At 43.9% G+C, this 15,694-nt stretch overlaps 1 protein-coding gene across 1 annotated transcript in view; it reads left to right on the top strand.

Annotated features, from left to right (window-relative positions):
* The first annotated feature begins 3,479 nt into the window (after nucleotides 1-3,479).
* The window catches only part of LOC126428410 (5-hydroxytryptamine receptor 2A), a 164,525-nt gene continuing 152,310 nt past the window's right edge, over nucleotides 3,480-15,694 (top strand). Inside the window, 1 exon segment of the mRNA XM_050090333.1 lies at nucleotides 3,480-3,544. Coding sequence (XP_049946290.1) covers nucleotides 3,480-3,544 — 65 coding nt within the window.

Below are 15,694 nucleotides of genomic sequence, written 5' to 3'. Positions count from 1 at the left end.
ATCTGACTATCAGTAATTTACAGAACTCTTGACTGTACACTACGCACTGGCAATACCACATTTTCTTTCCTTTTTTTAATTTAACGGCTTTTGTCAACACGTGGCCACCGCACTGAATATGAATGGCGCACACATTATAAATTCGGGACGTTATGACAACATACAATTCGAAGGAAAAGTCCACCAATCTTTTTCTTTTCACTATCTTATTTATTCCAATAAATTCTCTAACCTAAACACACAAATTCTATAACCTACAACAATAACACATGAGAAATTCCGTCCAGTGGGCATGGCTTTACATTGGTGAATCTCTATATTATGGTCTCGTAATTATTTAACGCTACAGAGCACTTTCTGGATAGGATGGTGGATCTTTTATTATTTCTCACACTTCGACTCTCACAATCATCATCACGAAACTATCCTCCAGACCGAGCAGTACAGAAGGAACAAGCATAACCCACTAATCTTTTGCAACTACCTTGCTACTCTCCCATGCAAACCACACATACCCAAATTACATGACATACACCACACTACAATATGAAATACTACACAGAGAATAGTCACAACATTATCACTTTCAGCTCTCCCACTTCAATTAATATTTATCCCAGTTTCACATGACACTGCCCCACTTCATAGTTCTACTTTCCTACTATGAACTCTGGAGATATTTGCACGTCTTCCTGTGCAATGCAAGCCAAGTGGCGTTGCTGGATAGACGGCCGACTCACCTTGCTTCTCTCTCAGAGTTTGAATCTAGCGTCACACGGAATCATATCACGCAAAGTAATATTAAGAACGTATTCATCACACACGCGAGTCCTCAACTGATACCATGGACGAGTACTTCTCTTTATCTTTTGTCTCATACACAGTTTGAGACTCACACAGTACTCACCACGTGGAAGTACTCGTCTCTAATTTCAAGTCCTGCACACGCCATTTCTTAAATATTTCAACTTATGGTACACACGCTATTTCTTGAATATTTCAACTTATGGTATACACGATATTTCTTAAATATTTCAACTTATTGTACACACGCTAGTAATTCAGCTGAACTTAAGCACACGGAAGTATTTCAACTTATTGCTACACGTGGTTTCATTGTGACTGTTGGTCACTTCTGAAGATTACTACAATCCCATTAATATTACCTGCCTGACATTTAATTCTCCCCACAAAAGTTCCTGAAATAGAGAAATTATTATATCAAACTACTCTTAAATATTCCACATGCATACCATGTCTCCACTCTTTTGTGTTTACGGAGCACAACTAAAACAGGTCTTGACAGCACCGGCAGAATGCTGAAACATGGCCGTTCTTGAGGTCCTCTCACACCTCTGCAGAAGTGGGGGAGCACCTTGCTACCGTATTGGTCAGCCACATTTCAGGCGCTCAAAGCTCAGGTAAATTTCATCTCTTTGATCCCACCAAAGGTGGCCAAAGGATCGTCTCAAAGATGATCATATATTCACATTCACTATCTGCGGTTAGCAGACGACCACACATTCATTCATTTCACAGATCTCACGATGTAGGGATTTACTTTGTGGGAGTGCACATGTGATCAATTAAATAAATAAATTGTCATTCTTTTCCACACTGGTATCCGGCTTCGCTGTATTAATTGAAATTGAGTTATTTTATAAAAAAAAATGTGTTGTTCTGACAAAAATAATGAAGTATGTTGTACCTATTTTCAATGTCGGGTGGTACTGTACCCTTTCAGCATGTCATCTGATTGGTTTCTTTGAACTAGTACCGTGAAATGAATCGAAACTTCTGAAATTGAGCTTAAATATGATTCTAAATAGCGCTAAATAACTAATGGACTGGAATAACACTCAGAGTGAATATCCTTGAGCCGGCCGCAGTTCTAGGCGCTTCAGTCCGGAACCCTGCGACTGCTACGGTCACAGGTTAGAATCCTGCCTCGGGCATGGATGTGTGTGAAGTACTTAGGTTAGTTAGGTTTAAGTAGTTCTAAGTTCTAGGGGACTGATGACCTCAAACGTTACGTCCCATAGTGCTCAGAGCCATTTGAACCAAGAATATCCTTGTTTTTGACGGGGCACACTGAGCTGACGAAAGCCATGGGATACCTCCTGATACCGTGTCGTACATGCTTTTGCCCTGTTTGATGCAGCAACTCGACGTGGCATGGACTCAGTATTTCTTTGGAAGTCCATGTGTCAGTATTCAGCCATACTGCCTCTACAGCCGTCCGTAATTTCAAAAGTGTTGCCAGCGCACGATGTGGTTCACGAACTGAGCCCTCGCTTTTGTAGCACAAATGTTTTTGGGATTCATGTCAGGCAATGTGGGTGGCCAAATCATTCACTCGGATTGTCCAGAACGTTCTTCAAACCAATCGCGAACAACTGTGGCCCTGGTAGCAAGGGAAACAATTCCAGTCTATGAACAGTTCACCTGGAGTTGAGTCCATTCCATGTGTACACAGACATTATGGGGCGACCACTAGCTTGCACACACCCTTGTTGACAACTTAGGTCAATTGATTCGTGGAGTCTGCGCCACACTCTAACCTTGCCATCAGCTCTTACCAACTGAAGTCGGTCCTCATCAGAGCAGGCCACGGTTATCTAGTCGTCTAGCGTCCAACCGATATGGTCACGAGGCCAGGAGAGGCGCAGTAGGCGATATCGTGCTGTTACCGAAAGCTCTAGCGTCGGCCGCCTACTGCCATAGCCCGTTAACGCCAAATTTCGCCGCACTGTCCTAAGGTATACGTTCGTCGTGCGTCCCACATTGTTTTGTGCGGTTATTTCACGCATTGTTGCTTGTCTGATAGCACTGACGACTCTACGGTAACACCACTGTTCTCGGTCGTTAAGTGAAGACCGTCGACTACTGCACTGTCCGTGGTGACAGGTAATGCCTGAAATTTCGTGTTCTCGGCACACTCTTGGCGTGCGAGCTTCAATGTTCGTGTTGTGTGTAACGTTGATCCGTCTTGCTGAATGTAGCCGGTGACAGTAATTTGTGGAAATGTCTCTAGTTTTTATGCAACAAAGGTTCCTAGCACGGCGACGCGTTGATCCTACACGGGAATAGTCGCATGGCCAACTCGCCCGAAAATAAGTAAATAAATAAAATATAATAATGCCTATTACGCCATATAAGGACGCAGCCCGCCACGCTGTAACTTTTTTGTTGTATTGCTTTGCAATGGACCTTGCCATAGCTGAGTAGGTTTTTCTTGTGCCCAAAAGCGAAAGTTTTGTTTATTAACGAATCCATTAAGATGTAAGTGGACTTCGTCTTGCATCCTCCGGTGGTTAACAAACGCAATTCTTTTCTGCCATTCGTTCACACAGCTGTTGTCGCATTAGGTGAACGTTGGATTTCAGTTCGTGTACAATATAAACGTTGTGTGTATAGTAATGTAAGTCCTGATCCAATATTATTCGAACACTTGAACTATGCAACTGTAAAGACGATGCATGGCGACGGATTCAGTGATGTGGGCTTCCTATGATAACAACTCGCACGGCTTCGACAATGTGCTGTATATCCACTTGTTACGTGCGTATGGTGATGGAACTTCATTGTGGCCTCTTAAGTAGAAGCGATGGCGAAATTATCTCTTTGCAACTTCTACACTGTCATCGTTTCCGTAAAAGGCTTTTTCGGCACCTCTCCTAGAATATATGTTTATTAAATAGCAAGATGGTCTGAGCTGGTTTCTATATGTTATTCAAACAATCGCCTAGAGCTGTCTCGTAGATTTCGTCTTCCTTTGTGTGAGAAACGCGTTCAATACTGAACTACATCGTCGATATACACCTACGATACGATAGACAGAGTGTGTTTGTTCATTGAGATGAGATTGCCTTGATGAATTTTAGGCCAAAGGAACAATGAATTTAAAAAAAATCAATAAATGTAGATGATTTATTGTACACAGTCCAGTCACGTTCTACATCAACATCTACATCCATACTCCGCAAGCCACCTGACGGTGTGTGGCGGAGGGTACCTTGAGTAGCTCTATCGCTTCTCCCTTCTTGTTCGTAGAAAGAAAGATTGTCGGTATGCCTCTGTGTGGACTCTAATCTCTCTGATTTTATCCTCATCGTTTTTTCGCGAGATATACGTAGGAGGGGGCAATATACTGCTTGACTCCTCGGTGAAGGTATGTTCCCGAAACTTCAACAAAAGCCCGTACCGAGCTACTGAGCGTCTTCCACTGGAGTTTATATATCATCTCCGTAACGCTTTCGCGATTACTAAATGATCCTGTAACGAAGCGCGCTGCTCTCCGTTGTTCTTCTCTATCTCTTCTATCAACCCTATCTGGTACGGATTCCACACCGGTGAACAATATTCAAGCAGTTGGCGAACAAGTGTACTGCAACCTACTTTCTTTATTTTCGGACTGCATTTCCTTAGCATTCTTCCAATGAATCTCAGTCTGGTATATGCTTCACCAACGATTAATTTTTATGGTCATTCCATTTTAAATCACTCCTAATGCGTACTCCCAGATAATTTATGGAATTAACTGCTTCCAGCTGCTGACCTGCTATATCGTTGCTAAATGATAAGCAATCTTTCTCTTTGTGTATTCGCAGCACATTACACTGGTCTACATTGAGATTCAGTTGCCATTCCCTGCACCATGCGTCAATTCGTTGCAGATCCTCCTGCATTTCAGTACAATTTTCCATTGTTACAACCTCTCGATATACTACAGCATCATCTGCAAAAAGCCTCAGTGAACTTCCGATGTTATCCACAATGTCAGTTATGTATATTGTGAATAGCAACGGTCCTACGACACTCCCCTGCGGCACACCTGAAATCACTCTTACTTCAGAAGACTGCTCTCCATTGAGAATGACTTCCTGCGTTCTGTTATCTAGGAACTCTTCAATCCAAACACACAATTGGTCTAATAGTCCATATGCTCTTACTTTGTTCATTAAACGTTAATGTGACCACCGCCTATATTCGTTGTCAAAGTGCAATAACCACTCACAGATGTCAGGTGGCAGCACTAGCGGTGGAGGCTACATAAAGCACGTCGGGGGATGTGGAAGACAGCGCAGTCGTTCTGTAATGCGGAAAGAGAGCGATTTATCTGACGTTCAAACTGGCTTTCGGGTTAGGGGTGGAAGCATTTCCGAAACTGTTCGCGCTGCCGTCCTTAAAGTATGCCGTGTATGGCAAAATAGTGATATCCGAGGCAATTATAGTGGATCACAGGCCATAGATTACTTAGTTAAACGACGGCTGCGGAGATGTGTGTGGGTGGATAGACAAGTAGCTGCTGACAACTGACCGCCCAGACAAGCCAAGGGGCAACCAACAGCCACTTCTCAACGATCGTGCAGCGATGGGCCTCTGGAACAGGGGCTTTGTTTGTACACCCATGCTGCCTGCTGTTTATCTGCGACGTAGTCCGGAATGAGCACGCCAGTACAGTAACTGGACGTCCACCGACTAGGGACACATTTCCACATCCGCCGTTTACACCTGTCATCTGTCACCCGAAGCGCACCACGGTTGCCTCGCCACCGGTTTTGGAGAGCGCCATGGTGTACTTTTACCACGGCCGCATACAAACAGTTTTACAAACTTCGGAAATGCTTCCACCCTTGGCTCGAAAGCCAGTGACCATGCCCCTTTAGACGCCAGATAAATCGTTCCGTTTCTGCGTTACGACAACCATTGCACTGTTTTCCGCCTCCTAGCGACACATTTTATACACCCTCTGCTGCTAGTGCTGTCACTTGCCATCTGTGAGTGGTTATTGCACGATGACATCGAAGCTAGACGGTGATCACATTCATGTGACTCGGCCCGTGAATGTTGTTGTGTAGGAAGCAGCTCAGAAAACGGGAACCATAAATTTTTAACATTTTTATGCAGCGACAGCAACTGATATTGTTTATATAGGAATATACAGCCTACAGTTGCACGTTAACTTTATCGTTTACCTAGGTTCAACGTTAGTAATAACGTCTTCTTCAGAACATAAAATATTATTTAAATGTTCGCTTAATACAGGCCATGTCCTAAGTCAAATTTATAAAACTTGATGTATAACCATAAGGTTTTGTCACTTCTATTACACAAGCTGTAGCAGATTCACTTTAAGCCCGTTGTATGGGCCTCGTCGTGTGACTAGAGACTGCCTGGCAGTGAATCTGCTACAGCTTGTTTAATAGAAGTGACAAAACCTTATGGTTATGCATCTTGTTTTATAAATTTGACTTAGGACATGGCCTGTTTTAGGCAAACATTTAAATAACATTTTGTGTTCTGAAGAAGACGTTATTACTAACGTTGAAACCTAGGTAAACGATAAAGTTAACCTGCAACTGTAGGCTGTATATTCTTATATAGGAACCATAAATTCTAAGAGTCCGTCCAAAAATGGAGCACCCTCTCCTTTTGAATCATAGGGTAGAAAAATGGGAAGTGTTATGTTTCAGCCCGTTGTACTATTTTCACTATGATACTCTAAGTAAGCAGGTGATGACAAATGTGAAAATTACCGAACTACCAGTTTAATAAGTAACGGCTGCAAAACACTAACATGAATTCTTCACAGACGAATGGAAAAACGGATAGAAGCCGACCTCGGGGAAGATCGGTTTGGATTCCGTGGAAATATTGGAACACGTGAGGCAATACTGACTCCACTACTTATCTTAGAAAATAGATTAAGAAAAGGCAAACCTACGTTTCTATCATTTGTAGACTTAGAGAAGGCTTTTGACAATGTTGTCTGGAATTCTGAAGGTGGCAGGGGTAAAATACAGGGAGCGAAAGCCAATTAACAATTTGTACAGAAACCAGATGGCAGTTATAAGAGTTGAGGGGCATGAACGGGAAGCAGTGGTTGGGAAGGGAGTGAGACAGGGTTGTACCTTATCCTCGACGTTATTCAATATGTATATTGCGCAAGCAGTAAGGGAAACAAAAGAAAAATGCGGAGTAGGTATTAAAATCCATGGTGAAGAAATAAAAGCTTTGAGGTTCGCCGATGACATTGTAATTCTGTCAGAGACAGCAAAGGAGTTGGAAGAGCAATTGAACGGAATTGACAGTGTCTTGAAAGGAGAATATAAGATGAATAATCAACAAAAGCAAAACGAGCAAAACGAGGGTAATGGAATGTAGTCGAATTAAATCAGTTGATGATGAGGATATTAGATTAGGAAATGAGACGCTTAAAGCAGTAAATGGGTTTTGCTATTTGGGGAGCAAAACATCTGATGACGGTCGGAGCAGAGAGGATATAAAATGTAGACTGGCAGTGACAAGGAAAGCGTTTCTGAGGAAGAGAAATGTGTTAACATCGAGTATAGATTTAAGTGTCAGGAAGTCGTTTCTGAAAGTATTTGTATTGAGTGTAGCCATGTGTGAAAGTGAAACATGGACAATAAATAGTTTGGACAAGAAGAGAATACAGGCTTTCGAAATGTGGTGCTACAGAAGAATACTGTAGATTAGTTGGGTAGATCACATAACTAATGAGGAGGTATTGAATAGAATTGGGGAGAAGAGAAATTTGCTGCACAACTTGACTAAAAGAAGGTATCGGTTGGTAGTACATGTTCTTATCATCGAGGGATCACCAATTTAGTATTGGAGGGATGCGTGGAGGGTAAAAATCGTAGAGGGAGACCAAGAGATGAATACACTAAGCAGATTCAGAAGGATGTAGGTTGCAGTAGGTACTGGGAGATGACGAAGCTTGCACAGGATAGAGTAGCATAGAGAGCTGCATTAAACCAGTCTCTGTACTGAAGACTACAACAACAAACAACTCTAAGTACTAGTAATAAATAACAAAGTGAAGGCACCAGAAAAGCCATTCTGATGCTGCGCTAGATAATAGTAGCAAGACTGAAGAAAAAGTAAGACAACTTCATAGGATATGTCGACCTGGAAAAAGTGATCTACAATGTAAAACAGAGCAAGACATTGGAAATTCTGAGAGAAATACGAGTAAGCTGTAGGGAGATACCGCCGACGTACAATATGCGCAAGAAACAAGAGGACACAATAAGAATGGAAGATCAAAAACGAAGTGCTCGGACAAGAAAGTGTGTAACAGAGGGCTTCAAACTTTCGCTCCTTCTATTCAGTCTATAAATAGCAGAAGCAATGACGGAAATGAAAAAAACAAATTCAAGATTGGGGTTAAAATTCAGTGTAAAAGGAAATCAATCGCAAGATTCGTTGATGACATTGCTACTATGAGTGAAACTGAAGAAGAATTACAGGTTCTGCTGATGGAAATAGGCGAACGGCCTTGCTGCACGGGTAACACCGGTTCCCGTCAGATCACCGAATTTAAGCACTGTCGGGCTGGGCTAGCACATGGATGGGTGGCCAAAAAGTCTGCCGGGCGCTGTTGGCAAGCGGGGGGCACTCAGCCCTTGTGAGGCAAACTGAGGAGCTACTTGACTGAGAAGTCTCGTAAACTGACGGCAGGGAGAGCGGTGTGCTGACCACATGCCCCTCAATGTCCGCATCCAGTGACGCCTGTGGGCTGAGGGTGACATGGCGGCCGGTTGGTACCGTTGGGCTTTCCCATGCCTGTTCGGATGGACGGACATGGAATGAACAGTCAGGTGAGTACAGAGTAAGGACTGAGAGTAAACTGAAAAAGACGAAAGTAATGAGAAGCAGCAGAAATGAGAACAGCGAGAAATTTAACATCGGAATTGGTGATCACGAAGTAGACGGAGTTAAGGAATTCTGCTACGTTGGAAGCAAAGTAACGCCGGTTCACACGTTGGTCTTCATTTGAGGAAGAAATTTTTGAGAATATACGTTTGGAGCAGCGCTTTGTGTGATTGTGAAACATGTGCTGTGGAAAAGCCGAACAGAAGAAAACCGAAGCATTTGAGGTGTGGTACTATACAATAACGTTGAAAACTACGTGGACTGGAAAAGTACGAAGTGACGAGGTTCTCCGAAGGAACAACAGGGAATGAAATTTATGGAAGAGACAGAATGGTAAGACATCTGTTAAGACATCACGGAATAACTTCCATGGTACTAGAGGAAGCTGTTGAAGGTTAAAACTGTTGAAGCAGACAGAGATTCGAACACATCTAGCAAATAACTAAGAACGTAGGTTGCAAGTTTTACTCTGAGATGAAAAGGTTGGCACAGGTGAGGAATTCGTAGTGGGCCACATAAACCGGTCAAACCGGTCAGAAGACCGATAACACAAATTAAGAAAATAGAATGACGAAACACCTTTTACAAAAGCAACAGCTAATAACAGCAAACAAAGTGTTGTAAAGTCATTTCGTCGCTAATTCATTTGGCTACAGTCACTTCCGTACGTTGACAACAGCCTACAAGGTGATGCTGACACGTCTGTGTGAACATCAGCGTTACTCCCATCGAAAGGTATGAGGCACGCATGCACTTACACTACTGGCCATTAAAACTGCTACACCACGAAGATGACGTGCTACAGACAGCGTTGCCTGATCAAACGCTGTTGTGATGCCTCGTGTAAGGAGGAGAAATGCGTACCATCACGTTTCCGACTTTGGTAAAGGTCGGATTGTAGCCTATCGCAATTGCGGTTTATCGTATCGCGACATTGCTGCTCGCGTTTGTCGAGATCCATTGACTCTTAGCAGAATATGGAATCAGTGTGTTCAGGAGGGTAATACGGAACGACGTGCTGGATCCCAAAGGGCTCGTATCACTAGCAGTCGAGATGACAAGCATCTTATCCGCATGGCTGTAACTGATCGTGCAGCCACGTCTCGATCCCTGAGTCAACAGATGCGGACGTTTGCAAGACAACAACCATCTGCACGAACAGTTCGACGACGTTTGCAGCACCATGGACTATCAGCTCGGAGACCATGGCTGCGGTTACCCTTGACGCTGCATCACACAGGAGCACCTGCGATGGTGTACTCAACGACGGACCTGGGTGCACGAATGGCAAAACGTCATTTTTTCGGATGAATCCAGGTTATGTTTACAACATCATGATGGTCGCATCCGTGTTTGGCGACATCGCGGTGAACGCACATTGGAAGCGTGTATTCGTCATCGCCATATTCGCGTGTCACCCGGCGTGATGGTAAGGGGTGCCATTGGTTACACGTCTCGGTCACCTCTTGTTCGCAATGACGGCACTTTGAACAGTGGACGTCACATTTTAGATGTGTTACGACCCGTGGCTCTACGCTTCGCTCGATCCCTGCGAAACCGTACATTTCAGAAGAAAAATGCACGACCACATGTTGCAGGTCCTTTACGGGCCTTTCTGGATACAGAACATGTTCGACTGCTGCCCTGGCCAGAACATTCTGCAGATCTCTCACCAATTGAAAACGTCTGGTCAATGGTGGCCGAGCAACTGGCTCGTCACGATACGCCAGTCACTACTCTTGATGAACTGTGGTATCGTGTTGAAGATGCATGGCCATCCAAGCTGTGTTTGACTCAATGCCCAGGCGTATCAAGGCCGTTATTACGGCCAGAGGTGGTTGTTCTGGGTACTGATTTCTCAGGATCTATGCACGCAATTTGCGTGAAAATGCAATCGCATGTGAGTTATAGTATAATATATTAGTCCAATGAATACCCTTTTATCATCTGCATTTCTTCTTGGTATAGCAATTTTAATGGCCAGTAGTGTAAATATTAGCAATGCTTGAATTACTGCAAACGTCTGTGTCGACAAAGTTTGTTTATTCGGTAACACAAATACTCTACTCTAGTCATTGTCGCACTGAGAGAATTAGCTCTTGACAGTGTCTGTGAATACAACTGCACTCACCCCTGCGTCCGCTGTTCCATTGCCTTATCGATGGACTGCTAATTTGCCATCGGATTCTTGTGCGGCATGCGTGGCGACTCCTCTGGCGAACAGGCTGACTCCCTTGGAAGGTCACCTGCGATGGAACTGCTGTGCTCAATGGAAGTGTAGCTGGAACTGCAACTTCCCGCTGAGCCACGGAGCGTGTCTTGTACCCTGGTCTGCACAGCGATCTGAAACTGACGTCCATTTGTCCCACGTGAATGCTGACGTCGAAGGCAATCGGTCAAGTCACAGTAATGTGATCACCTGTCAGAAGCCTGAATTGCAACGGGGACGTTCAGATGGAGAGTGAGTGACGTTCAGGAAGGTGCCGACAGCGATGTTGAGCCACGCCGACTCCACCGCCGTGGCCAGCTGCGCTCGGTTTGTCGGCGGAGGATCCATGGCGCGGATAAGTCGATCGACGTGCTTCTACAGTTTCGCGATAGTGTTTTCATCCGATGAGTTTCGAGACCAGGAGCTACGGTAAACCCATCCTGGTGCTCTCAGAACCACGCATGTGCACTGCGAGCTGTCTGACACGTTGCATTGTCCTGCTGGTAGATGCTGATGAAAAAGAAACTGCATGTAAGAGTGAATACAGTTCCCCACAGTTGTTCACTGAACGAAGTAAGAGCATATGGACTATCAGACCAATTGTGTGATTGGATTGAAGAGTTTCTAGATAAAAAAAAACGCAGCATGTCATTCTCAATGGAGAGAAGTCTTCCGAAGTAAGAGTGATTTCGGGTGTGCCGCAGGGGAGTGTCGTAGGACCGTTGCTATTCACAGTATACATAAATGACGTTGTGGATAACATCTGAAGTTCACTGAGGCTTTTTGCGGATGATGCTGTGGTATATCGAGAGGTTGTACCAATGGAAAATTGTACTGAAATGCAGGAGGATCTGCAACTAATTGACGCATGGTGCAGGGAATGGCAATTGAATCTCAATGTAGACAAGTGTAACGTGCTGCGAATACACAGAAAGAAAAACCCCTTATCATTTGGCTACAATATAGCAAGTCAGCAACTGGAAACAGTTAATTCCATAAATTATGTGGGAGTACGCATTTAAAATGGAATGATCATATAAAGTTGATCGTCGGTAAAGCAGATGCCAGGCTGAGATTCATTGATAGAATCCTAAGGAAATGCAATCCGAAAACAATGGAAGTAGGTTACAGTACACTTATTCGTCCACTGCTTGAATACTGCTCACCAGTGTGGGATTCGTACCGGATAGGGTTGATAGAAGAGATAGAGAAGGTCCAACGGAGAGCAGCACGCTTCGGTACTGGATCATTTAGTAATCGCGAAAGCGTTACGGAGATGATAGATAAACTCCAGTGGAAGACTCTGCGGGTGAGACGCTCAGTAGCTCGGTTCGGGCTTTTGTTGAAGGTTCGAGAACATACTTTCACCGAGGAGTCAAGCAGTATATTGCTCCCTCCTACATATATCTCGCGAAGAGACCATGAAGATAAAATCAGAGAGATTAGAGCCCACACACAGGCATACCGACAATCCTTCTTTCCACGAAGAATACGAGACTGGAATAGAAGGGAGAACCGATAGAGGTACTCAAGGTACCCTCCTCCACACACCGTCAGGTGGCTTGTGGAGTATGGATGTAGATGTAGATGTAGAAATGGTCCACGAGAACAGATACATATTTGTTTTGATCGACTGTGCATTCCAAAGTCACTAGATCACCCAGGGAGTGACACGAAAACATTCCCCAGACCGTAACGCTTCCTCCTTCGGCATGGATCGTTCCAACGACTGTTGCAGGGCCATACATACCAAGAGCCATATCTCCGACTAAGCAGGAAATGTGATTCACCTGAAAAGGTCACCCATCGGCACTCAGTGGACGTCCATTTTCTGTACTGCCTTGTCAATTCCAGCCTTCGTCACCGATGAATAGCAGTCAACATGGTTTGATGACCCAGGCGCTTGCTGCAGAGCCGCATACATAGTAACGTTCTCTGAACACTGTTTAGCCCGTTGGTTCATCTGAGCGGTCAGTTGGTAAACAGCGGAAAACCTATTGGCCAGTACAATTGTCTACAGCCGTTGTTCTCCACTGCCGTCAATAGCCTTTTGTACATCACAGTCGCCTTGCCACCGGTTTTGGATAGCAGGGTTCCTGCCATGCACGGTACATTTTAACCACAGCAGCACGCGAACTGTTTACAAACTTACCTGTTTCGGAAATGGTTCCATCCTTGGCCCAAAGCTAACGGTCTTGCCATTTTGTACAGCAGACAAATCGCTCTGTTTCTGTTTTACGACTACGACTGCAGTGCTTTCCGTATCCCCCACTCCACGTGCCTTACATACCCTCCACTGCCAGTGTCGTCAGTGCCACCTGCTGCATGTGTGTGTTTACTGCACGTTGATGTGGAACGAGGACGGTGCTCACATTAGTGTGACTGGACCGTGTACTTCGTTTTATGCTGGCGATTTTTGTTGTGGAGCGCTCTGATTGCTAACCATGTGCTCCGTCTGGAAGGTTAAGCTACCCGCGCGTCCTGGCTTGTTAGAGGGAAGGCTAGCTTACAGTGGAGTGGACTTCGCGACTCGCAGCCACAATCTAACGAAAGTGAAAATCGTTTCCCATTGCTCTGAAACCATGTGTATATTACATTAATTATCAACTAATATATTTTAAAATACTAAGCATAAAATTCTGGGTCATACGAGTCCATCTTAATGCAATTTGGCTTTTATAGCGTCTTCATGTGTTCTTTTACACGGTTTCTTGCATCCGCTGTTAATTTTATATGACATACGTATGCTGGATATTGCCATTAAAATAAATTGTTTTGTTATGAAAAGAGGCGTTTACGACAGATGTGGCAACGTAAAATAGCTCCAGAAACAAAGAAAATGATTTACAGTAATTTAAGGGTGTTCCACTGTAGGTAAGGATGTCAACAAACTAAAGTTAAAAATGTGTGAAAAGCGATGTTATCAAGAAAATAACTGAAACAGAGGTACAGGAGAGCCTACAAAGCACATTAAACACTTACCCATTAGGATAACCAGGGTTTACACATTCCGTAGGAAGTTCCTTGTGAAAATACGTTCTGCTTATTATATAGGCTAGACGAAGAAGTTTACGAAACGATTTCGAGTTTGAGAAAGGCATAAAATGTTTTAAACGATCACTTCCACCACGATGCAGAAATGACCAAAAGCTCGAGTTATCATATCATTAAGAAATTTATCAACAAAACTTTAAGCAGCCAACTCATTTGCAGAACGATGAAACTAAATTTAATTGACACCTCAATCTGAGCAACTTCAGTGATGCACCTCTGCTAAATTCATAATCGCTTCACATGAAGTTAAAGAGTTTCCAGTAGGTATTTTCATACATCTACTCTCTCATATCAAGAAGAATGTGTATATGCCTTAATATGTAAAGATTTAGTATTCGCTATATGATTGTCTGTAAAAATCAGTATCCCAAACGCGAACAGCCGATGTTTCTCTCGAAGCAGTGTACTTTTAGTTCTGCCTTCTAAATCCAAAATAATTTTCCTCCACTATGTTATTGAATTTTATTCGGCTGCAGTAGGGCTATCCACACTGTAATTGCACGAGTTTTGACGGCAACAAACATTGTGAGCAAAGCAAATATCCAGAAGCTGTAAGCAGTATAACTTACCATTTTGTAAATACCGTAATTCGAAACGACGCAACAACACAAGGGATACAAGAAAGCACTACTAAGCTATAAGTTTTTGTTACCCATGTGAAGATCGGTAACATTTAGTGAATGTGTGTTGTGCACTGAAACATAGAAACGTCCTTATTAAACCAATTATTAGATGAATAAAATGTTCTCGGGTTTTCACCAGCGACAAGAGCTTAAAATGCCACGAGCTTTCGCCCAAGCACTCCCTGGTCATTGTCAAGTGGAATACCTGGCGATGGGCTGTAGGTACGTCCTTACATACGCTAGCTGACGCCTGTGACGTCACTGGTGCTTGCGGCATCGCCAAATATTGGCATACGTTGGCGCACCGTTCGATGCGCCTGCTTCAGCCCGCGATCATTGGGTCCAAAGCTGGACTGAGCTGCAGGACATCGTGTCTGTTAAGGATGTTGACGGTGGTTTTTATTGGAGCAGCTTCTTTAATTACACAGTCCCACCAGTAGTCGTGGGAGCGAGCCACGACAGAGATTTAGTCAAATTTGATCAGTTTTCTAGAGCATTTCTCGTGCTAGCGTAGACTATAAAACCTGTCACGCTTCTTCCCGTGTTATCCTACACTACGTACTGTATGTCCGACGTATGAGTGGCCACACTCACTAGGTAAAATGTAGATTCCATGTGCTCTCAGACCTGCTGCGTCTTCAGTTGATCTCAGTAATTGACGGACGCCTGAAGATCGACTTGACCTTGTGTCTTTTCAGCAGCCACCTTATCTTGCCCGACACGGAGGCACAGAACGGCAAGGAAGCGATTTTCTCTGCCTGCTCTTCGCCAGTGATCTCACTGTGATTCTTGCTTCAGGTCACTTCATGTATTGTAGCCCTTTTTACTGAAGACCTTGCACAGGTACAGGTTATCGGCGTCTGATATAGTTCTTGTACATAGCCCTTCTGCTCCAGATGACGAGGCTGGTGGCTTGTATGAGTAGGTTTCTTTATTGATGCCACGACCAAGGCACCCATTTCGTTTGTGGCGGTGTAAGACGTCGAGAAATGGCAGTAAATTTACATCTGCATCTACACGGATATTCTGCAAATCGCATTTAAGTGCCTGGCAGACGGTTCATAGAACCACCTTCACAATTCTCTATTATTCCAATCTCGTATAGCACGTGGCAAGAATGAACACC

The sequence above is a fragment of the Schistocerca serialis genome, chromosome 12 (genome assembly GCF_023864345.2).
Source record: "Schistocerca serialis cubense isolate TAMUIC-IGC-003099 chromosome 12, iqSchSeri2.2, whole genome shotgun sequence".
Lineage (NCBI taxonomy): Eukaryota > Metazoa > Arthropoda > Insecta > Orthoptera > Acrididae > Schistocerca > Schistocerca serialis.
The sequence above is the reverse complement of the archived record's forward strand: the minus strand, read 5'-3'. Positions and strand labels throughout refer to the sequence as shown.